Raw genomic sequence first — 24,816 nt, forward strand, 5'->3', positions numbered from 1 at the left:
TTGAGAATCGTAATAGAGTGCGAGATCAGATGTTCGATTAGTGGGGATTCTAATGTTTCTGTCGGTTAATGCTAAACTTTAAGCTGGTCACTTTCTCTCTCAACTGTGACTGTGTTTATTTGAGGACTGCTTCTTCAAATCGTGCTAGAGATAAGTACTTAGAACAGTATTCGTTTACGATATTAAATAGGAAGTCTCGGGAAGAATTATCCAAATGGAATGTAGACCAGTAGATGTGATGTACATGTACAGACAACAAATTATTACACTTTCACAAAAAATGTAAGATTTATTCGACAGAATACGTGTCACAAATTGAGTAGCTCGATGACGCGTCGGCCCCCTCCGGCGGTTACGCGAGTGGTTATTCGGCTCAACGTCGATCGGTTTAGTTGTCGGGTGGCCTCTGTAGGGATACCGTACCAAATTATCTCCGATCGGTGCATTAGGCCGTCAAAATCCCACGACGCTCGGAGGGCCGTAATACTCCAAACATTCTCGATCGGGGAGAGATACGGCGACCTCGGCGGCCGGAGTAGGGTTCGGCGAGTGCGGAGACGTGCGGTAGGAGCCGTCGCCGTACGTGTGCGGGTGTTATCTTGCCGAAATGTGAGCCCGGGATGGCTCGCCGAGAAGGGCGACAAAATTGATCGTAGAATATTGTCAGTGCACCACTGTGCTGTAAGGGTGTAACAGATGACAACCGATGGGGTCCTGCTGAGAAGAGAAGTGGCACCCCAGTTGTGAGGCCAGTCGGTATCCCACCGCTGCCCGTGGCGTCTCCTCTGGTCGTCGCAGCTCAGTTTGAGGCGAGAATCGTCACCGAAGACAATTCTACTCCGGTCAGTTAGCTTTCGGGCTGGTGACGTGTCTGGAGCAGACGGCGTCGGGATACGGACCCGGCTGTCCCCGTACGGCCCGACAGCCGAGAGTGACGGTCTGGTGTCGTAATTTCTTTTCGTAACGGAACCCCGTCGGTCGTCATCTGTGACATCCTTTGTGGCACAGTGGTACGTCGGTGATATTCTGTGCCCCGTTTTGTCACCCTTCGCGGCAAGTCGTCCTGGGCGTAAATTTGAGCGAGATGGAGCACGTCTGAAAATGGCGAAAGTTTCTACTGCAGGTCTTCGCCCTTGCCGAACCCTATCTCGGTCGGCGAGATTGTCGGGTCTCTCCGCAGTTGAAAATTCTGGGAGCATTATGGGCAGGGGCTTCCGACCGTCTTGGGATTTTGACTGTGAAATGAGCCGGCTGGTCGGAACGTGGTACTGGTATCGGGGGCAGGCAGGTATAGGTCGGGGGCTACCGAAGGTTGAGGCCACTGGGCGGTTTCCAGAATGTGTGACGTTCTGTAGGGTGAGCCCCCACCTACGCAATTCAGAAAAACTTGTCTCGGTGGGAAGAATCCGAGTGGCACAGTCTGTGAAGCAGTTGTCGGAGTGCAGCAGATCGTGTCGAACGGGATGTTCGGGAACTGGGTGGACCGGCTGCCTCTCGGCTTCAGATTGACGGTGGCCGTTCGTACGACGGGTGGCTCGCGAGTTGTCGTGCCCACGTAGAATGCGGCACAGTGGTTGCAGCTAAGTTGGAGGATTGTGTGGCTGCTTTCGTAGTTGCCCTACCTTTGATGGGGTATCAGTGACTGGAATTGAGTAGACGATTGTGGGAGGACGTTTGGGACTGGTCGGTCTCGCATATAGGTCTAGTGCAGTGATACGAGCCGTGAGGCGAGAGGTGGGTATAAGGGTGAAGTAGGAACAGACGAGGATATTGCGTAGGTAGAGTGGGTGGCAGGAGACCACTGTGAGAGTGGTCGGGAGATATTTTTCATTTCGTGGCACGACGAGAGGTATTCGAAACTCTTAAGGGAGAATGTGACTCGGTTGCTCCGGTTCTGGGTAGTACCGAGTCGAGAGAGTACTTCGCCGTGGCCGACCTGTGGGCGTGTAGGGGACGGTAGTTGACTGGCGAGACTTGACACGGGAGATCTCCTACCGGACGACGCTGGCAGAGTAATTTGGATCTCGGTGCGACCTTCGGCGTATCCAGTGTGACTGCTCGTCACTACAGGTGAGACGTCTGCGGATGACTGAGCTGTGTGGAAGGGACTTTCTGCTGTGGAACGAGTGGCAGCTGTCGAAGAGGAGGTCGGTGCGAACGGAGGTACCGATGTAGCCGTCCTCGAGACGGAGGTTAATGCCGAGGAAAGTGGCTCGTCGGGTTGAGGGCGACTGGGTGAAGTGCGTCAGGTAGAAGGTCTTGAGGTTCTGAATGAATGTAAATATGTTGTCCTCACTCTCGGCCCACATCACGGGGATGATGTCGGTGACTTCGGACCGGGTGAGCGGTGTAGGACCCCACTGGATGGCCGACGAATGTTTTAGTGCAGGGTAGAATAGTGCCACGCAGGTGTCCGTTGCTGTAAAATGGATTTGTTTGTAGGTAATGCATACAAAGGAGAAGTAATTGTGGGTGAGGAAATAGTTGATCACGGTGACCAGTAAGGAGTCATTCGGGCACTGGGAGAGGCACCGTCCAATAACGGCAATGTCGTGGGTGTCGGGGTGTCGAGGGAGAAGAAATGGCGTCGACAGTAATAAGTGGGGCACTGTGTGGTAAATTAACAGGAACTGTAGAGTGTGTGTGGAGGAAATGGTGTCTTTTGTGTAGGAGGCTGGATTACGCATTTTAGGCTTAAAGTGTCGATTCACGAGGGCAGAGATTCTCTTTGTGGCGTGCAGTAAGGAGCCACGACGGGGTGTCCCAGGTGGTGAGATTTGTGAACATCGGGGAATGCGTAGGAGGTAGGAGGGGTCGGGTGTGAAGGGAGAGATACTCGGGGGAGAAGTTCTGGGACGGACCTAGGGATTTTAAGAGGTACCGGAAATCTGGCTGGATTTCTGGAATGATGTTGTCGTGGCAGTGTTTGTCTGTGAAAGTATCTGACAGCTGGCAGTCCTGCCCCCAGATAATTGGTGCAATTCCAAACTACTGTACTGGAGCCTTTGTTGGCAGGTAGGATTATGAAGTTAGGATGAGCTTTTAGGTGGTGGATTCCAGTTCTTTCTGTGGATGTGAGGTCGGATGTTAGTGTTCTGTGCAGAATATGAGAGAGGAGAAACGTGTGGAAAACACTGATGACAAGAAGGGACAGGATGACAGGACACGGTGTAAAAGGCTAGAAAATAACTTCCATGGTACTAGAAGGAGCTTTAGAAAGGAACACAGGTATTGGAATGTATCCAACAAATAGTTGACAGTGTTGGCTATAAGTGCTAGTGTGCTGCATCAGTCAGAAGACTGATGACAAAAGAGGTGGAAGCTCATTCTGTGGTTTGTCTGTTCTGTGTGGATTTACGGACCGTGTCGGATTTGTCGTTGCTGACAGGCACAGTCAACCTGGGAATGTGTACCTTCGTACGGTGTTAAATGTAGTGCGTAATTTCTATAACTCCTCACCATTTTCAAGACTTTCACTTTTTCGCTACTGTGTTCTCTGAAAATTCGCTGAGAGATTGGGAAAATGATGTATTTAAAACCACCAGCAGCAGCAGCAGCAGCAGCAGCAGCAGCAGCAGCAGCAACAACAACAACAACAACAACAACACTTCAACTGTTTTGTGTGTGTGTGTGGGGGGGGGGGGGGGGGGACAGTTCTTATTTATCATTTTCAAAGAAAGTTTACAAGTCCATTGAGATGGAGAAGGATTGCAAGCTACGGTTCTCGGATATTTTAGTTTTGTGGAAGTCATTGAGTGTACAGCAAACTGATGCGCACTGAAGGAAGGATACTCGAACACAGATAGTTTTCACTGCCCCGTATACGTGAAAGAGGTCCTCGACACATTAGTACTCGGAACAAAACTTACTTCTGACGGTGACCACGTGCACTCCGAATTGCAGCACTGGAGACACGTGTTCCGAGAGAATCGTTACAGTGAGAGACACGTCGCAAACGCTTTTGGGTGCCACGGGTGGAGGACTTCTCGTCAGTCGCAGGAGAGGCCGAGCCGGCTCCTTTCCTGTCGTAGTGTGGGGCAACGAGCAGCGAGTCGGGACGTGTGCTGCGGAGACACGTACCGAGGTCGGTGGTCTCGCCCGCTCCCAGGATACGAGAAATGCTACACCCCGTTACAGACGACACAGTTCTTCGTGTACCCGGTACGTTCGGTGTCCTTCACGAATGTGGCAGCATCTGTAAGAGTCGGACAGTTTACAAATTAGCAGAGTGTACCTCGCACGGCCGGCTTATTATACTGTGGGAGCTCGACGGGTCGGCCGTAGCCGAGGACTGCCCGGTAAAAGGACACGAAGTACAGTTTGAAAACACTAGAGTCGTGGTTTGTGCGTCGGTATATTGGGATTCCGTTATAAAGGAGGCAGCCGAGTTCGGAATTGACGGCAACAATTTTAACAGACACGAGCAGTAAAACTTCAGTACGGTGTAGGGGGCGGGCCTCGGTTGTCGAAAGGAAGCGACGTCGTACGCTTGACACGTGTGGGTGGGAGAGGCAGCTTCGGAGGTGGCACCACCTGACGTCATTCGGTCCCGTGGCAGGCCGGAGCTGCTGTCAGCTGCCCGACATACCTTTCGTGCACTCGTTGTTTTCGGCCCCCTCTGATTGGTGCCAGAGGCCGCAATCGTGCCTGTATAAGTGGATGTCTGTGCCAGCCTCGGCAGTCGGTGGATTTTACTCCCCTGTGACAGTGGCGGGGAGAGCCGTCACGAGATAGAGAATTTTATTCGAACTGACACGGCAGAAGATTTTATTTAAAAAAACACTTACCTATATCTGGAACGGGAGTCCTGTTTGGAATGAATTACTGACAGTCACGCAGCCGCACACTGAACACTACTGTGCAGTCTACAGGAATTTTCAGTTCTTAAATCTAGGTAATCAGATAATTTGTAGAAGTAACTAATGTGATACGCATTGTTTTCTTTTGAACTGACAGGAAGTTCTAATTTGTTGCTTTATTTTAGATGTGAACTTAGCCCTTTACACTTGACTTCGTAACTGCTATCTACGTGCTAGACAGTGGGGAAAAATCTAAGTGAAGCCATATTTGTCTTATTTTCTGATAGTGAACATTACAGATCAACTGAAACTGTCATAAGCTGTAGAAACTAAATGTGACTAAACAGTGCAGTTGTTAACAGCACTGTAATGACTCTGGACTAAAAGAAGGGAGCCTAAAACAATCAAAGAAGCTCCTGCAAGGATTACGTAATTTCGTTCAAAAATAGTACTGTATCTGTGGAATGGTATTTTTTTCTTTAATGTTTACCTCCCCCCCTCCTCTTCAGATTATTTAGTGTAATTTACTTTGAGTCACGCTCATATATACGCTCCAGAATTTATCACAGGTATTGTTGTGGAGACCTATAAAATTAACGAGGTTTCCAGTTAAAATTTATCGTGGCAGTCTTGTCTGCGAGTACTACAGTTTTGTAAGAAAAACAATAAAATTCAGCTGTAACTTTTTTTTTTTTTTTTTTTTTAAACGTTGATAGCAAATCTTTGACTTCTTGTGTCCAGAACACAATTCCTTTTTTTTTTGGCCACAGGACCAGACAAAGGCATTCCTTTGCTACCGCCCTGTACAAATACACAACAATGAGTATAGAAGAGATGTCAAATTCTGAAGCGGATGCTGTTTGATCCTGCTTAGTACGTGCACAGATTATTTCCTTCCATCCACTTGTGTGTGGAATCCATTCTAATGCACATTCACGCCAACACCTGTTTTTCCTCTCTGTGGTCTGCAGCACAGCCTCAAGCTGTGCTGCCCTAGACGTGGTTCTGGCCTGGCCGAAAGTATTCTTTTTCCCTCTGTTGGAGCCTGGCTAAATGGATGCCTTTCTGAACTCTGTAACATTATGAAAAATATTTTACATTGAAAATGTACATACGTAACTCACTTACCACGTCCTGGAGCTGCACATTAAAATTTTCGTTTCTAGAACTCTTCCAACCCGATAACTGTGTCAAAGGTTAGCTTGATGTCAACCTCTGTGCAGACACTGTTGCAAGTTGACAAATAATTCGTGCCTTTCGACGTGGGAACATCTCTACACGGTGGAGTTGGTCCTGCAACTCCACGCATCTTGACAGTGATTTCTCAGCCTCTACGTCTAGTGGCACTGTTCTCCTCCTCATTTTAAGGTGGGGCTCCATTTACTCGTGGCCGCACGTCGGGCGTCTCAAAAGAGTGTCGCTTTTTTCCCCGTCTATTTTGACGAGACACTGAATGGAAGTGTCATTGCACAAACTGGCAATTTTTTTTAATAGAATAATTTTGGGTATCGGGCCACGTCATTATAAAACACTAAAGCAACTAAATTGCCGACATTTCGACTGACTCGCTGCGGTCCTCTTCGGGGCAGTTAACTGCAGAATACTGGTGAATGTCTTTCCCTACATATTGTCTATTTCAGGTATATGGTCGCTACCGACATCATATATCTGGGAGTCATTGGACAATTTTGAGATAAATATCTGTGCCGTATGGTAGGCTATTGCCTGTGCTACTCTGGTGGCTGATTGGGTGACAACTCCAGTAGGTGATTGGTGGGAAATAGAATAGGTGATTGGTAAGAAATAGAATATCAGCTGTATAACTGAAATAGTTAACGTGCGGATGTCAACATTCACCAGTGCCCAGCGGTTAACACCTTGAAGAGGATCACAGGGAGTCGGTGGAAATCTCGGCGACTTAGTTGCTGTAGTATTTTAGGATAATGTGGCCTGATACCCAAAATTATTTTGTCGAATATGACTCTGGTCGTGAAAGCCTAGGAACTTAATAGCAATTTTTTCTTTAAAAAATGATAGAAATTTGACAGTCTAGATAAATGAAGATATGATATATTCGGAATTAGAAAAAATTGAAATTTGTTTAAACCCCTGATGTCTTTGTATCCCTTCCAGATCACCCACTGTTTATGCCTGTTAGGGGAACATTAATAGTGTCTTCATTTTTCATAAGTCAGTGTGTGTCAGGTTAGGTATCATTTGGTTTACAGTTAAAGTTTGGAATGGCCAGTTCATGTTTACTTCTAAACACAGGTGACATTAGAGTATTTAATTCCACATTGTGCACACAAGTATATCTACTTTTTATACTTTGTACAGATATTTGGCAATACAGAATCTTTGCAAGTGCATTTCAGATTTCTCTCAAAGAATGAGGTTATCTGTTTTCAGATTTCTGCCAATATATTTTGTCTATATCTACACAACTAACCTGCAATTCACACGCAAGTGCTCGACAGAGGACCTGTCGAACCATTTCGGCTGTTTCTCGGTCGTTCCATTTTTGAATAGCACTCGAGGGAAAAGATACCTCAGTCTTTCTGTGTGAACTCTGATTTCTCTTATTTTATTGTGACCGTCATTCCTCCCTACGTAGGTGGGAGCTGACAAATTTTTCACATTCGGAGGGGGAATTGGCGATCGAAATTTGGTGAAAATGTCTAGATGCAATAAAGGTAACCTTTGTTGCAGTGATTGCCACCCAGACATGCATGTTGTATTTGTGACACTCTGTGTAGTATTTTGTAATGAAACAAAACTAGCTGCTCTTCTTTGAACTCTTTCGATGTCCTCAGTCGGTCCTGTCTGGAATGGGTTGCACACCACACTGCAGTACTCCAGAAGAGGATAGACAAGCCAATCTCTTCAGTAGACCCTGTTATACGTTCTAAATATTCTGGCAATAAAACACGGTTTGGTTCACCTTCCCCACAGCATTTTCTGTGACAGTTCAAATAGAAGTTGTTTGTAATTGTAATGTGTAGATGTTTAATCGAGTTGACAACCGTTAAATTTTTACTATTTATCGTGTAACCAAAATTTGATGTTCTTTTTAGTACTCTTGTGAGTGACTGCACACTTTTTATTGTTTATTGTCGATTGCGACTTTTCACACCGCACAGATAGCTTGTCTAAATCATTTTGCAATTTGTTTTAAACTTCTGATGACTTTACTAGACGGTAAATGACAGAACACTTCCTCAAGGAATGCCAGGGATCACTTCTCCCTAAAACGGTGTCAATCTTGTAGATTTTGAATTCTTAAATGTGACGTACTTTTTTTTCTTCTGCCAACAGTGTCCTGACTTGTTACATGTTAATTTATGTGGTACAAAACACTCAATTTAAAGCTGTTTCGGTATATACTCGGTCCAGTGTATTCTATTTCTGGTGTCGCGGGCACGAACATCTCTGCGTATTGTCCGAACGGAGAGTGACGGTATCGGATGTTCATTTCTTTAAAAGGTAATCGACACGATTCCCTACCGGTAATGCCCGTTACTGTCCCGAGTAACCAGTTTTCTCTCTCTTCCTCCTCCTTCGACCCCCCCCCCCCCCCACCCCCTCTTTCTGTCTCGACAAAATACAGAGACTGTCGCATTTGCAGGGTTTCGTCTTGTCGGAAGAGGTGGAGGACTTTTGACGTCGCTGTTGCAGATCGCATGAAGGACGCGGTGGTGGCGAAGCTGAGTGCGCAGTGCGAGGAGCTGTACGCCGAGGTGATGAAGCTCTTCCAGAAGGAGCTGCTGCACGCCCTGTGGGACCGCGACTGGCTGCCGACGGTGGGTCTCGCACCTTATCGAAGCTAATTCCCTCGGCATTGCCCGATTTTATTTGACTCCGGTCAGTTTGTCGATTTGAGACACGGTCTGTTTCGTTCGACTGCTCTTCGGAGTTCTTTGCCGCCGCTGACAAAATTACGGTGTCGGCAAACCTCGAAGATTTTATTTCTTCTCTGTGAACTTTAAATCTGTTCCCAAATTTCTGCTTCGTTTCGTCGACTCCCCGCTCGTCGTACGGACGGAATGACGTCGGAGCTAGACTGCGACCCATTTCGACAGCCGCTTCCCTTTAGTGTCCTCGGATTCTTACGACTGCTGTCGAGTTTCTGTGAGAGTCGTAGATACTGTTTTCCTCTCTGTAAGCACATCTTCTTTTTAGATTTCGAAGAGTGTGGTCCAGTCAGTGTAGTCACAAGCATTTTTTAAAATCTTGGTTTGTGTTTCATTAAACTCTCTTCAAAGATGTGTAGGTCAGTATTGGCTCACGAGGTCAACTTCCTCTAGTTTTTCCATTTTTCTCTAAATAATTTTAAAGCTGTGATTTATTAAAATGAAACTGGTAGTTTGGCAGTATTTGCACTTGCCAGAACCTGCCTTTCTCGGAATAGGAATTACTATGTTCTTTTTGAGTTCTGAGGTTGTGTAACGTTTCTCGTACGAGGACAGTTTGGTAAGTCTAGTAAGTTCCCGTAAAAGAATGTAACGTTTATGTCGCACCTTCGCAGTCGATAAGCTGGAATGTTCCGAGCATTGCATAAAGAATGTAACGTTTATGTCGCACCTTCGCAGTCGATAAGCTGGATTGTTCAGAGCATTGTGTAAAGAATTTGGACGACGTACGGTGTACGGCTCGTTGTCGACGGCCGTGCGAATCGGTCGATGTGTCGACTGCGGTGTAAAATGGAGAAAACGGAGCTTTGTGCTGTTATTTAATATTTTCATTTGACGGGTTAGACTGCCACACAAATTGAAATAGAATTGCTTGAAGTTCAGGCAGACTCTGCACCATCATTGAATACTATTTAATTTTGGATTAATGAATTTAAATGTGGTCAGACAGGCACTGAAGACAAAGCCCGTTCCGGCCATCCGGTTGAGGTCACCACAAAGGAAACCTCCCCTGTGGGTCCGGGGGTTAGAATAGGCCCGCGGTATTCCTGCCTGTCGTAAGAGGCGACTAAAAGGAGTCCATCCCCCTCACGGGGGTAGTTAGCGCCTGCGTCCGGAGACGGACGGTTCCACGACCTATAATCGTGGTCTTTTTGGTTTTTCACTTCTCGTTTCTTCCTTCCTTTTGTTGGTTCCTTTCCTTGCTCTTCTCGACCTCACTGTCTTCCTTACTCTTTCCCTTGACTTCTCCTTGCCTTCTCATTGCCTTTTTCTCCTTGCCTTCTCATTGCCTTTTTCTCCTTGCCTTCTCATTGCCTTTTTCTCCTTGCCTTCTCATTGCCCTTTTCTCCTTGCCTTCTCATTGCCTTTTTCTCCTTGCCTTCTCATTGCCTTTTTCTCCTTGCCTTCTCATTGCCTTTTTCTCCTTGCCTTCTCATTGCCTTTTTCTCCTTGCCTTCTCATTGTCTTTTTTTCCTTGCCTTCTCATTGCCTTTTTCTCCTTGCCTTCTCATTACCTTCTTCTCCTTGCCTTCTCCTTGCCTTTTTCTCCTTGCCTTCTCATTACCTTCTTCTCCTTGCCTTCTCATTACCTTCTTCTCCTTGCCTTCTCTGGTCTCCGCCTCGGCGTTTGAGACAGTCTGTCCTCTTTCTCCCTCTCTCTCTTCTTTTTCCTCTCTTCCTTCCTCCCTGTGCGTGCCTGAAGGCCGACCCACGCGTTCGCACGCGTAGCCGGTGACGGGGTAACGCGTAATTCCCCGCCCTGGGTAGACATGTAAGGCACGCGCGTACCCCCTGGTAAAGGCCAGGCCCGGGGAGGGGTGATTGCCTGAGCTGATACCTTCTGACCATGCCGATTGGTCCCTCCGTCTGTTTCTCGGGAGGTGTGACCTGAGGTGTAAACATTCACCTAAGGCGGGAGTGCCCTCTGAGAGGGTCCCCACAAAGAAGGAGCGCGCCATCGGAGACGCTGGCAATCATGGGGGATTCCTCCGCAATGGATTCTACTCCATCTCTTTCGACTTCGACTCAAAAACGGAAACGTGACCAGCCAACAGTGACAAAAGTACTACCGCCTGCCCCACAGTTCCTCGTAGTTTCTCGATCTGAGGACGGAAAGGATTTTTCCTCTGTCAACCCTTTCGTTATTCAGAAGGGCGTAGATGCCATAGCCGGATCTGTCAAATCTTGTACCAGGTTGCGAAACGGCACCTTATTACTAGAAACTGAGAGTGCCTTTCAGGCACAAAAACTGCTTCAGGCCACCCTCCTGTACACGTTCCCTGTCCGGGTGGAGGCCCACCGAACTTTGAACTCGTCTCGTGGTGTAGTCTATACTAGCTCCCTCGACGGATTGACTGATGAGGAGCTTCAATCATTCCTCGCTGAGCAGGGCGTGACGGCTGTCCATAGGGTCATGAAAAAGGTCAACAATGACCTTGTACCGACCCGGACAATTTTCTTGACCTTCGATAGTGTTAAGCTGCCATCGCGCATCAAGGCGGGCTACGAGGTTATTTCTGTTCGCCCCTATGTCCCGACACCTACGCGCTGCTACCAGTGTCAGCATTTCAATCACACTAGACAGTCTTGTTCCACTGCGGCTAAATGTGTCACTTGTGGCAGGGATGCCCATGAGGGTGACTGTCCACCTCCGTCTCCTCGTTGTGTGAACTGTCAGGGTGACCATGCCGCATCCTCCCGCGACTGTCCTGTCTATAAGGAAGAACGCTGTATCCAAGAAATTCGGGTCAAAGAGAAAGTGTCCACCTCGGCTGCTCGCAAGCTATTGGCTAGTAGGAAGCCCACGCTGCTCCCAGCGGGGAAATACAGTACTGTCCTCGCCTCTCCTCGGACTACCCGGGAGGTAGCAACCCAGACATGCGATCTGACCTTCAGCACCACGGTCGTCCGTTCGGCCAGTGCTAAGATCGCGCGGTCGACGTCTCCTCTTCCTCCCATCACCCCACAGACACGAGCACCTTCCTCAGCTTCTGCTAAGACGAAGACATCGAAGTCAGATGCACGGGCCTTCAAGAAGGAACCATCCCGTGCAGACTTCTTCCGTACCTCGACCTCCCAGCCTTCGACCGGTACTTCCACTACACGTCCTTCCAAAAAGGCTCATAGGAAGCACAGTTCTCCTTCCCCGCCACGGCGCATTTCTTCTCCTGCGCCACCCAGCGGTTGCCGCCCCAGGCCGTCATCTGTTTCGCCTGGCCGCACCGCTGGTAGCCGTACATCTGGCCGTTCACTGGCGGAGGAAGCTCCCCCTCCCGGCCATCCTCCCGAGATGGCCGATGACCCTATAGACCACATGGACGATGACTGTCCGCCTACTGATAGCGGCGGCAGTGCTCGCTCGAAGCCAGGCCCTAAGCGGCCTTCGAGGTGACCACTTCTCTCATCTTCCTTTTCTTACGATGGCACTTATTCACTGGAATATTCGCAGCATTCGCTCCAACCGAGAGGACTTGAAGTTGCTGCTCCGCTTGCACCGTCCGCTCGTCGTAGCCCTCCAGGAAACGAAGCTACGCCCATGCGATCAAATTGCCTTGGCACACTACACCTCTGTGCGTTTTGACCTACCCCCTGTGGTATGTATCCCAGCTCATGGAGGGGTTATGTTGCTGGTCCGGGATGATATTTACTACGATCCCATCACATTGCACACCGGCCTGCAGGCAGTTGCCATCCGCATTACTCTCCCCACTTTTACGTTTTCCTTTTGTACCGTTTACACTCCATCGTCATCTGCCGTTACCAGGGCAGACGTGATGCAACTTATTGCTCAGCTACCTGCACCATTTTTGTTAACTGGAGACTTCAATGCCCACCATCCCCTTTGGGGCTCTCCAGCATCCTGCCCGAGGGGCTCCTTGTTAGCAGACCTTTTCAACCAGCTCGATCTTGTCTGCCTCAATACTGGCGCCCCTACTTTTCTTTCGGACACATCTCACACCTATTCCCATTTAGACCTCTCTATATGTACTCCCCAACTTGCACGCCGGTTTGAGTAGTATGCACTTTCTGATACATATTCGAGCGACCACTTCCCGTGTGTTATCCATCTCCTGCAGCATACCCCCTCTCCGTGCTTCTCTAATTGGACCATCTCCAAGGCAGACTGGGGGCTCTTCTCTTCCAGGGCGACCTTTCAGGATCAAACCTTTACAAGCTGCGATCGTCAGGTCGCGCACCTCACGGAAGTCATTCTCGCTGCTGCTGAATATTCCATCCCTCACCCTCCTTCTTCTCCACGTCGCGTACCGGTCCCCTGGTGGACCGCGGCATGTAGAGACGCTTTACGTGCTCGTCGACGTGCTTTACGCACATTTAAACGCCACCCTACAGTGGCGAATTGTATCAATTATAAACGATTACGTGCTCAGTGTCGTCGCATTATCAAAGAAAGCCAGCTGGGCTGCTTTCACAAGCACCTTCAACAGTTTTACTCCTTCTTCTGTTGTCTGGGGTAGCCTGCGCCGGCTATCTGGCACTAAGGTCCACTCACCAGTTTCTGGCTTGAAGGTCGCGAATGACGTCCTTGTAGCCCCTGAGGCTGTCTCCAATGCCTTCGGCCGCTTTTTCGCAGAGGTTTCGAGCTCCGCTCATTACCACCCTGCCTTCCTCCCCCGCAAACAGGCAGAGGAGGCTAGGCCACCTAACTTCCGCTCCTCGAATTGTGAAAGTTATAATGCCCCATTCACCATGCGGGAACTCGAAAACGCACTTGGCCGATCACGGTCCTCTGCTCCAGGGCCAGATTCTATTCACATTCAGATGCTGAAGAACCTTTCTCGTGCGGGTAAAGGTTTTCTTCTTCGTACATACAATCGCATCTGGATTGAGGGACATGTTCCCGCATGCTGGCGCGAGTCTATTGTTGTCCCGATTCCTAAGCCGGGGAAGGACAAGCACTTGCCTTCCAGTTATCGACCTATCTCGCTTACCAGCTGTGTCTGTAAAGTGATGGAGCGAATGGTTAACTCTCGATTGGTTTGGCTGCTCGAGTCTCGACGCCTACTTACCAATGTACAATGTGGATTTCGTAGGCGCCGCTCTGCTGTTGACCATCTGGTTACCTTGTCGACCTTCATTATGAATAACTTCTTGCGGAAGCGCCCGACCGCGGCTGTGTTCTTTGATTTGGAGAAGGCTTACGACATCTGTTGGAAGGCGGGCATTCTCCGCACCATGCATACATGGGGCCTTCGCGGTCGCCTCCCTCTTTTTATTCGTTCCTTTTTAATGGATCGACAGTTCAGGGTACGTGTGGGTTCTGTCCTGTCCGACACCTTTCGCCAGGAGAATGGGGTGCCACAGGGCTCAGTCTTGAGCGTCGCTCTCTTCGCCATCGCGATCAGTCCAATAATGGATTGCCTCCCAGCTGATGTATCAGGCTCCCTTTTCGTGGACGATTTTACCATCTATTGCAGCGCGCAGTGTACACGTGTCCTGGAGCGCTGTCTTCAGCGTTCTCTTGACCGTCTTTACTCCTAGAGTGTCGCCAATGGCTTCCGTTTTTCTGCCGAGAAGACGGTCTGTATTAACTTCTGGCGCTACAAAGAGTTTCTCCCACCGTCCTTACGACTCGGTCCCATTGCTCTCCCAATCGTGGAGACAACCAAATTTTTAGGCCTTACATTTGACAGGAAACTTAGCTGGTCTCCACATGTGTCATATTTGGCCGCCCGTTGTACCCGTTCTTTAAATGTCCTCCGTGTTCTCAGTGGTCTGTCGTGGGGAGCGGATCAAACCGTCCTACTTCGTCTATATCGGTCGATCGTCCGCTCCAAGCTGGATTATGGGAGCTTCGTATACTCCTCTGCACGGCCATCCATCTTACGCCGCCTCAACTCCATACAACATCGGGGTTTACGACTTGCGATCGGAGCATTTTATACCAGTCCCGTAGAGAGTCTTCATGCTGACGCTGGCGAATTGCCACTCACCTACCGGCGCGATATACTGCTTTGTCGGTATGCCTGTCGGCTACTGTCAATGCCCGACCATCCGTCTTATCGTTCCTTTTTTGACGACTCTCTTGACCGTCAATACGGGTTGTATGTCTCTGCCCTGCTACCCCCTGGAGTTCGCTTTCGTCGCCTCCTTCAACACCTTAATTTTTCATTCCCTACAACCTTTCGAGTGGGCGAGAGCCGCGCGCCACCTTGGCTCCAGGCTCAGGTCCGCGTTCACCTTGACCTCAGCTCGCTCCCAAAAGAGGTCACCCCCGGTTCGGTCTACCACTCCCGTTTTTTGGAACTTCGTTCGAAGTTCATCGACATGATTTTCATTTATACAGATGGCTCTAAGACCAATGACGGGGTCGGGTGTTCCTTTATTGTCGAGGCACAAAGTTTCAAATACCGGCTCCATGACCATTGTTCTGTCTTCACAGCTGAGCTCTTTGCCCTCTACCAGGCTGTTCTTTACATCTGCCGCCACCGACATTCTGCTTATGTCATCTGCTCAGATTCCCTGAGCGCCATCCAGAGCCTCAGTGATCCGTACCCGGTTCACCCTTTCGTACACCAGATCCAACGCTCTCTTCAGCAGCTGGTGGACGTCGGTTCTCCAGTTAGCTTTATGTGGGTTCCTGGCCATGTCGGTATCCCTGGGAACGAAGCTGCAGATGCCGCGGCCAAGGCTGCGGTCCTCCAGCCTCGGACAGCTTTTTGTTGCGTCCCTTCGTCCGATTTTAGCAGGGTGATTTGTCGGCGCATCTTATCTCTGTGGCATGCCGATTGGGCTGCACTTACCGACAACAAGCTTCGGGCCTTAAAACCTCTTCCCGTGGCTTGGACGTCCTCCTCACGCCCTTCTCGGCGGGAGGAGGTCGTTTTAGCCCGGTTAAGAATTGGACACTGCCGGTTCAGCCATCGCCATCTGCTGACGGCTGCGCCGGCGCCGTTCTGCCCATGTGGGCACTTGCTGATGGTTAGACACATTTTAATGTCCTGTCCAGATCTTAACACACTGCGCCTCGATCTTAACCTGCCAAATACTTTCGATGCCATTTTAGCGGATGACCCACGAGCAGCTGCTCGTGTTCTTCGTTTTATCAATTTGACAAACCTCGCTAAGGACATTTGATGATGCTGTTTTTTAATCCTATGCCTGTCAGTCTGTCTTTTATCGTGTTTTCCCTTTTAGTTGTTGTGGTCAACTTGTGCCTCGCGGTGTATTCTTAGAGTAGTCAGGGCGCTAATGACCATTGAAGTTGTGCGCCCTAAAACCACAAAAAAAAAAAAAAGGAAACCGTTCGCAAAATCTGTGATTGGTTAACGAAAGAGTGACGAATAAAAATTCACGAGATTGCCCAGACTGGAGGCATCTCAATGGTGTGAGTGCATAATATCCTGCATAGAGAATTGGCTACGAAGAAGCTGTGTGTGAGGTGGCTGCAGTGATTGCTCACTGTCTACCAAAAGTGCGTCCTGCACAACATTTCGACAGTGTCTGTCAATTTGTGACTGTTGATGAAACATGGGTCTATCATTACACACCGACGTCAAAATGGCAGTGAAAACAACGCATGAAGGATGGTGAAAGTGCACTGAAGAAAGCAAATGCCATTTTGTTAGCGGGTAAGGTAATGGCCAGTGTTGTTTTGGGAATCCTCATAGATTAATTGGAAAGGCCGAACCGTAACTGGACTCTTATCACGAATCATTGTTGGATCGTTTGAAACTTAAGTTGTCTGAAAAAGACTGAGGTTAGCTCAAAAAGAAATGCTCTTTAATCAGGATGTTGCACCATCCCACACATCAGCGTTAATAATGACGAAATTGCACAAATAGGGTTTTGAATTTGCTCCTCGTCCACTCTATTCTTCCTGTTCCCTAACTTCAAATTTTGTCTTGCTGGGGACAAATTTTTATCATATAAGGAAGTGGTATTTGCAATCGACCAGCATTTTAGAGTTTGACAGAACCTATGTTTCCGACGTGATGAAAATGCTGGAGGATCGCTGGACCGAGTCTGAGTCCCTCAAAGGAGACTGTCGAGAAGTAAGGTGAGTAGTTTACAAAACAAACATATTTTCTCGCCTTTTCACCAGACTTACCATTCTGCCCTCGTATATCTCTCATATTGAGTAGAAAAAGTCTGTCGTGGCTGGCTCTGCTGAGAATCTGTTATTCTGAGGGAATGTCTTCATCTCCAGGGTGTAAGCTCTCCACCCGTAATTTTATACTTTCCGACTGCAGTTCACGGTGGCTAGCAATTGGACTGTGGGGAGAGAAGCCTATTTCAGCCACAATCGCATAAGGAATTAAACTACAGTGTGACTGCACTGGGCAGGACAGTAATTATTTACTATGAAATCAATCGTGGAATAAAAGGTATGTATTTTATAGATTATGCATTAGTTAATTACATTTGAGAGATCTCCAGTGGTGTGTTACATACAAAAATTAAGTACAAACTGTTCTGTTTTGTTACAGTCATAAATTTTATGAGTATTTAGTAATTGAGGGCCAACTTCACTTATTAATTTTCTAACTTCCTTTTGATCCGTCATTTCAACTACAAGAAAATGCACGTTTTCTCCCACCAGGCATGACTGCTTTATTGAACTAAAGGCATCAGTGGTCTGTAATTGAAGATACTTTGATTTGTTTTTAAGATCAAAATACGGGCCATTGATGATGCTTTATTTCAATAAAGCAAACCGCACTGGTGAGAGAAAATAATTCACATTTTCTTGTAGTTGTGATGACGGATCAAAAATACCCTCAGGAACTGTAAAACTACTATGGACAATATGGCCACACAAATGAAGAATTCAATTTATTCATCTTCAAACAGAGGGAAACACACACAACTACATCACACGCATTCACTTTGATGATACTGACAAATTTCATTAATGTTCACGGACTGCAAAAACCCACTGATAATTGAGTATTCGCATTCCAACTAAATATTTCCCTCGGTACGCTGTTAATCCCTTCGTAATCCGACTTCCCGTACTCGTGATTCACAGCTCTTTCACTATACGTTCACTTGACTGAGTGCGCCTGACTACTGCTCTCAGGTGCTCTGTACTCACTCACACTGCCGTCATGACCCGACACTGCCCCGAGTGCCGGAAGAAAGGCGGGAGACTGCAAAAAGTCCTATAAGCTGAGGCTTACCAGCTACTGACTTCTACTAGGTAATTCGTTGATTACGGTATCTTACTTCTCCACCCTTAATTGTTTCACAAGATGCAATTTTGACAGAATAACAGCTCAAAATCCCATGACAATTGCAAATACCCCATCTAGATCAAAAGCAAACAATAACACGAAACATTCGATCAACCGTCTGACTTTGCTACAGTTTTCAGCATGACAGTGCTCCAACTCACTCACACACTAAAAGTTTACAGTAGATATCAAAGTGGTAAGCAATTATTAACAGAAAAGTCACACAAATTAGAAATACCGATAACACGTAGAAAGATACAACGTACTACAAAAATTCGGTAAATATGGGATAATATATGGAGCAAATGATAAAAAGTGTTCTCTTGTGTAATTACTTTCATTTAACCGTGTGGATCATTCGAAAGTGTAAATTGTGCCATGTATTTTCTGTACGTGTAGTATGTCAAATGTAAATAGACAATTGTTTCAAAGCTTCCTTTTGAAAGCGCAAATGTGTGAATAACAGAGATTAACTCTTTGAAGACGTAATGTACGTATATTGCAAGCGTAGGTATTGTTTTAAAGCTAAAATTACCAGTCAGTGCTCATAGACTGCTTCAGTAAGAGACAAATTCGTTTTCCGCCGAAATCCCATTACTAAACGAGACTTTAATACATGACAGGGAGTTAGACGTGATAACCATTTTTAATAAAACTTTCTGCCATAAGGGAGACTAGGAAATAAATGACGAAATACGCACTTACATTACCGATACCTCACATTTCTTCAAACACTTTACTGTGCTTACATTCACTGCACACACAAATACCCGAAGTTCTCGTCGTACTGGAAAACTCGTGTGCAGTGTGGTGAGGGCGGAGTCCCGCCCCCTCCGGACTCGCTACAGACGTGCGGCGTCTGACGTCGTGGCGGCTCGTCGCCGGTCGCGTGTGCTCGGGTGCCACCGGTCGTGCAGAGGCTTTCCTGCCCACTTCTGTCGACGCGTTCAATGAGTTGCCTACGTGTAGACTTTTGTCGTCAAACGGATGAGCAGACATTATACTGCTGCAGGGATGACATTTTCGGTAGTGCCGAGTGTTGTCGGCCGGGAATACGACGCTTCTCGCCAGCGCGCTTCTCGTGCACCCGACGTCGTCCCACTCGTTCGCTCAAACTCTGCGGAGGCTGTACTGCACGCGCGTGTGCGACAGACGCGTCACCCGTGTTGCCCGAGTGACGACTGCATGAAATACTTGAAAAAACGCCGTCACGTAATCTCGAAACATCCGTGTGTGGCACGTTAATTAGCTTTCTTTGACTGGCACTACTTGCACAGTTGACCAGAATGACCTGTGTCGACTGGCACTTCCACGAGTTCTCCGTATGTAGGGTGTTTCGCAAAGAACTTTACAACTTCAAAATTTCGTATAAATTTATTGAAAGAAGGTATAGAGCTGGGTATAGTGATATTGTGTAGGAAAACACAGAAAGTTTTTTTACCTTAAACTAAAGATGTTGTACGTGGCTTCCACCGGTTATCCTGCACACGTCCCATCGGAATCCAATTTCTTCCCAAACTCGCCGTAGCATTGCAGGTGAAACTTGCTCAGTGGTTGCAGGAATTCTTGCTCTAAGTTCAGGTAGAGAAGCCAGCACAGGAGGTACAAACACTATATCCTCGATGAATCCCCATAAAAAAAAAATCGAACGGTGTCACGTCTGGCGTACGTAGGGGCCACGTGGTCGGCGCATCGCGGCCAATACGTTGACCTGGAAAGTGGTCGCAGAGAAACACCCGGACGTCAGCCAGGTGGTGTGGTGGTGCACAGTCTCTCACGAGGTAAAAATTTTGTTCTCAGTCATCCTCGTCGATCTGTGGTATCAAAAATTGTTGTAACGTATCTGGGTACACTGTCCTCTTGATGGTTCTCTCACGGAAATAAAGGGGCTGTACACCCTGTTTCTACAAAACATTGGTACAGAAATTACACTGAACCGTTGCCACAGACTTCGATTCTTCAAACCGAAAAACACAGTTAGTACTCTTGGGTCCAGTGAAGGCAGCCATTTTTAACACACTGCCGCTAGCGCTCCTGCACTAGTCAACTGCACGAAACAATACTTAATGTGTTTACCTACAAATTGACACTACAATCGCCTCTGCAAGTACTGTGATTTAATTTACATTAACTTTCAAAGTTGTTAGGTCCTCTTTGAAACACCTTGTATTTCTAACCTACGCTGACCAGTAGTCCAAATATGGCTCTGTCGAAAATGCTCCTATCACTCATTCTGTCATAAAAGCACAACATTTTAAAAACTGTCTTCACTTGGGCATTACTGCTGCTGCTTAATCTGGCATATAATATTTCACACTAATAAACAGCTTTTTATGTATGGAAACATTGGCAAATTTGTTGAAATGATGTTTTCTTTTACTTTTTCTTTTTCACTGCATGAACTGTTTATGACTAATTGTACAGTGTTGTCATTTTCTTCACTCGTCCCTCGCTTTGAATATCTTGCACAGTTGTCGTTTCTTTCTCTAGTTCCGTGCAAGTATTGCACGTTCCCAACATGTCCACTTCCCATTTATATCGATTCTTCTTCTGTCGCCATGCCTCGCTTGCAGGCACACTCGAAGTTTGTCCGCGTCATCGTTATTCACATTCGTTCTGCTACATTTTTCAAAACTGAGTGTATTCGAAACTGGTGAGTTTTACAGCCACTTTTCTTCATCCGTGTCTTCCTCCATACAAGGGAATCCCTTATTTGTACTAACTTTTTTTTTTTTTTTAAAAAAAATTGGAGCAGGCTCTGACTCCTTCTCTTTGACAGAACACATGTATTTTAAACAGTTATTTGCTTTGTATAATTTGTCTTTTTCTTGCTTTTCCAGTTGATATGTCTTTCTCATAACACACAGATTTACTTTCAAACAGTTACATATATTCTTCAATTCAGAACTGTTAGGTCTGGTTCTGGAGGTGCAATGCAACATTGTTTGCGTACATCTACTGTAGTATGTCTACGCGCGCGTGTGCGTGCGTGTGTGTGTGTGTGGGGGGGGGGGGGGGGGGGGTGTAACATCGGATAATGTTCTAATGTTTATCTCGTTTTTCTTCGTTCCTGGTCTTTCTTCTGTAATTACACCTCCTGGCTTGACAAATGCCATTTTCAAAGCAGCATCTACCACTCTGTTTTCTAATTGTGACACCCGTACGTCTTCTGTCTGTACAGCTGCAAATACTTTAAATAATATTGCAAGATTGCTCATGCTAAGTAGCTCAGCATTAGAAGAACTCGATACTTTTAAAATGGCGTCTTTTGATTCTCCTCACTCGTATTCCTTTTCTGAATTGGTCACAATTCCTTCATTAACTGTAACATTTCCTGTAGATTTGTCATTTACCTTAACACTGTGTTGTCATTTATTTCATTCTATTCACTAACTGCTTTGCATCATTACGCACATCATTGATTAATTCTTTATTTCTGTGGTCATATTTCATTCCTATGGTGTGTGGTAAGTTCTTTATAATTTGGTATGGCACGTTTTGCCTCTCAGTAGTAGTATTAGTGCACAAGTTGAAACTAATCCACTCGTCCACGGTTCTCATTCCTCTCTCTGCTGTTTTCATGTCGCGGTCTACGCATTTCTTCCTCTCCTCGCAGTACAACCCGGCACGTCCGATCGCGTACAAAATTTCCGCACTTGTCGTCCCTGTGCTCTTTGAACCTCGCTTTGTCTCCCGTTTGTGATCGCAAGAGTTGCCGTATCTGTCACGGTCTGGCTGTAACCTTCTCACAGAGCCACCTGTTTCCTCTCGTCATCTGTCATTCTAAATTTCGTGCAACTGTCAGCTGCATCACCGAGGTACCGGCCACCGGCCTCCGTATTCGTGGTTTCGGTAGTTCGGCTCGCATTATTCCCACTCTCATTGCGGCCTTCCCGTCGTGCTCTCTACACGTGTTAAAATCAGTTTTCCTCACTCTTCTTTTTCAGCCGTGAAACCTTATGTCACACCTCCGTATCGAGCCGACACACAGTCCAGTGCCCGTCTTATTTATGTTTCCTCACCCGTTGGCTTTTCCTAGTATCTGTTTAATTCTAGTGACTTTTCCAACAGTGCCAACCAGCAAACTGTTCCATCTGTCCTTTATTTGCTCATTTCAGTTTATCTGTGACCACCTCTTTCATTTCCTGTAACCAATATTTCTCTACGTAAGGTTTTTCAAACTTACCGTACGTCACGCCGCCTAAATTCAGGGAATCGGCCCTGTCGGCTGCAGCTCTTGTTTTGTGGCTGCCCGTATCCCTGCCTTCAGCTGTGGTCTTCCTCCCATGTGGAATGTGTAGCAATTCCTACTGAAATTTCCAAACTGGTGAATACTACGTTATTTGCTCTCGTATTGAGGTTTCCAGTTGCTTTCTGTGAAATATCCCGTATAATATCCTCAAAGTTATTGTTGTTAGTTGTCAGTGTCCTAGGAGTCGTGAATTCCATCTACAATGTGGAGATTTTTACTAATGCGGTTACCTCTTCTGCTGTGTTTTTTTTTTTTTTTTTTCATTCTGTACAGAGATTAACTGTGGGCTGAACTGGTTATAAATTTTGGTGCAATCTGTCTCAGCTGCTTCAACCTGCAGGAGGCTTTGTTCTTACACTTGCTCATATCCCCCTATTTTTGGATCGCTCACTCGACTTTGCGATGAAATCTGCCTCCCGAGTTTTTACTCGTTTAATTTTAGCAAAATATTTCTCAATCTTTATATCGAGTTGTCTAATAGTTTCGTCTATCTTTTCATCTAATCCTTTGAAGTAGGATGTGTTCTTCTCTGTCCATTCCGTTATTGTTGTTTTGCCGCTCTGCCGTCTTCGACGTGTCGTGATGCGGTGTTTAGTACCACTGTAATCCCTCGTGTCTTCTGCTCGGTGATGACGTTCACTGTTTCACACGTGCGTCCCTTCTCCTACATGTGTCAGTAATTGTCACAATTTACGCACCTGGTGCGTAGCTCCTTGTTGGCTCACACAGTTCAGTACAGTTCATTTCCACATTCGTTAAATTTGCAGCAGCTTCTCGAGACTGTACGCCATTTGTGAACTCTTTACCTAACGTTCGGCAGTCGGACTACGGGAGACAGACTTATTTTACTGAGAAACTGATCGGTAAAGGTGGTAAGGTTCCTCTGGTATAAAGGATGCCCTCCTTTAATTTAATTTCTTCATCTTCAGACAGTGGAAATTGTGCCTAACTATATTGGCCTGTCACTTTGAGGAAACTGACATTTTAAAGATTGTGCACTTTAAGAAAGCCACTAACAGTTCTACATTCCTGTTCCGAAGAAATATTTCCCTCGGTGCACTTCGTAATCCGACTTTGTGTACTTTCGATTCGCAGCTCTTTCACTACACCTTCACTCGACCGAGTCTGCCCCGCTACTGCCCTCACGCGCTCACTACTGACTCGTAGTATTGTTTTCGTTACTTGGCAGTGCCGTGTCTGCCAGGAAAAGACCGGAGGTGGCAGAAAGTTGTGGAGGCCGAGGCTGGTCAGCTGGTACTTGCTGGTCGGTAGTTCACTGGTGAGGGTGTGTTACAGTGTCTTGTGAGGGGCCTTATTCAGCTCGGGTTCTTCAGCGGTACGGCAAATTCTTTACACAGTATCACATTCTCGTATACTTTCTCTTCCGTTTTCGTAATACTATCTCCTTGTTTCCTGGTACGGCCTCCCTCTGTATTCCTTCCGACACTGTTTTCTTTCCTCTGTTTAGTACTGCCTCGCCACCTGAGGCCTTAAGATTAGTACAGCTGCTTCTGTTATCTGTGAAGGTCTCTAATTTTCCTGTATGCGGTATCTATCTTTGTAACAGTGTAGGCAAATTGTTTTACGTGTCTCTCGTGCAACTTTCTAATACCGTGATATTAAATACGTAATCTGACGATTTTTCTGGTCGCTAATTGTTAAACATTTTAACTTCTTCTATTTTATGTAGGATTCGGCCACAATGATCTTCTAATGTAATTGACCTAGTGACGGTTGTAGTTTCATTTGCTTTATTCGCTTTTGTTTTTGTGAGGAGCGGCTGCTTTTTGAATGTGCAATACAACTTGTAGTATCTCTTAGTAACTTTCACACTGACATTAAATACTACTGTTATTTTGCAGTTACACGTTTTGCTTTTTCACACACGACTTCCTGCCTCCATATTTTTCCAGGTCGCCGGAAAGCAAGCTGCGTACCACGGTATTTCGCAGTACTATCAGAGCCTCGTCTGCAAGAGCAACAAGAGCGTCGGGGAGGAAATCGCTCGGCTGGAGGTGAGCTGCAACCTCGTCTAGAGCACTACTGCTCCAGATGTGTCGTAGGCTTAATGTCCTTTGTGAAGGGAGATTTTGAGAGCTCTGAAAGGATTCTAGAATCTTTGTGAAAAGTTGAGTATCCCGATTTAGTCACACAAAATTAACGGAATAACACCGATAACACTCTGTACGTCTTGTGGAATGGCAGTCTGCTTTGTTTTAGAGAGAGAATCCCAGTGTAGAAATGCACTAATCGCTCGCCACAGAGTGTCGAAGTCTGAATTTGGCGAGTGACTCCGGTATCGTTACTATTACGCGGACTTCGTTTCGTCGAGGGTCCGGATGAGACCGCGCCGTCCTCTTTTGGTGCCCACTATTGGATACTGCCTTCCTCTGCACTAAACTCGTCAGTGTTTCTGCTGCACGTTTTCTGATGTCTTCTGTCCACCTTCCGTCAGGTGATTGCCTCGGTCTTGTCTTATCTATTGTCCATTCGTGTCCTGCTGCCTCTGTTTAATTTTCACAATGTTTTCGCGAATTGTGACATATGTAGTAATTCTAATTCTGACGTGCTGACACTTTGTTCTTTTTGTATTTTATGTACCTGGAAATTCGATGGAAAAATTTGTTTGTAGCTGACACCAGATTGTAATAACCTTTATG

The 24,816-nt window shown here is 46.8% G+C and overlaps 1 protein-coding gene across 6 annotated transcripts in view; it reads left to right on the top strand.

Moving 5' to 3' along the window:
• The window catches only part of LOC126428418 (programmed cell death 6-interacting protein), a 184,410-nt gene that overhangs the window by 23,522 nt on the left and 136,072 nt on the right, over window positions 1–24,816 (top strand). For all 6 annotated transcript variants that reach the window (XM_050090342.1, XM_050090343.1, XM_050090345.1 and 3 more), the window contains exons 5-6: window positions 8,475–8,599; window positions 24,070–24,171. In XM_050090342.1, the coding sequence (XP_049946299.1) occupies window positions 8,475–8,599; window positions 24,070–24,171 (227 nt within the window). The remainder of the gene's footprint in view (window positions 1–8,474; window positions 8,600–24,069; window positions 24,172–24,816) is intronic.

Source organism: Schistocerca serialis, chromosome 12, assembly GCF_023864345.2.
Source record: "Schistocerca serialis cubense isolate TAMUIC-IGC-003099 chromosome 12, iqSchSeri2.2, whole genome shotgun sequence".
Lineage (NCBI taxonomy): Eukaryota > Metazoa > Arthropoda > Insecta > Orthoptera > Acrididae > Schistocerca > Schistocerca serialis.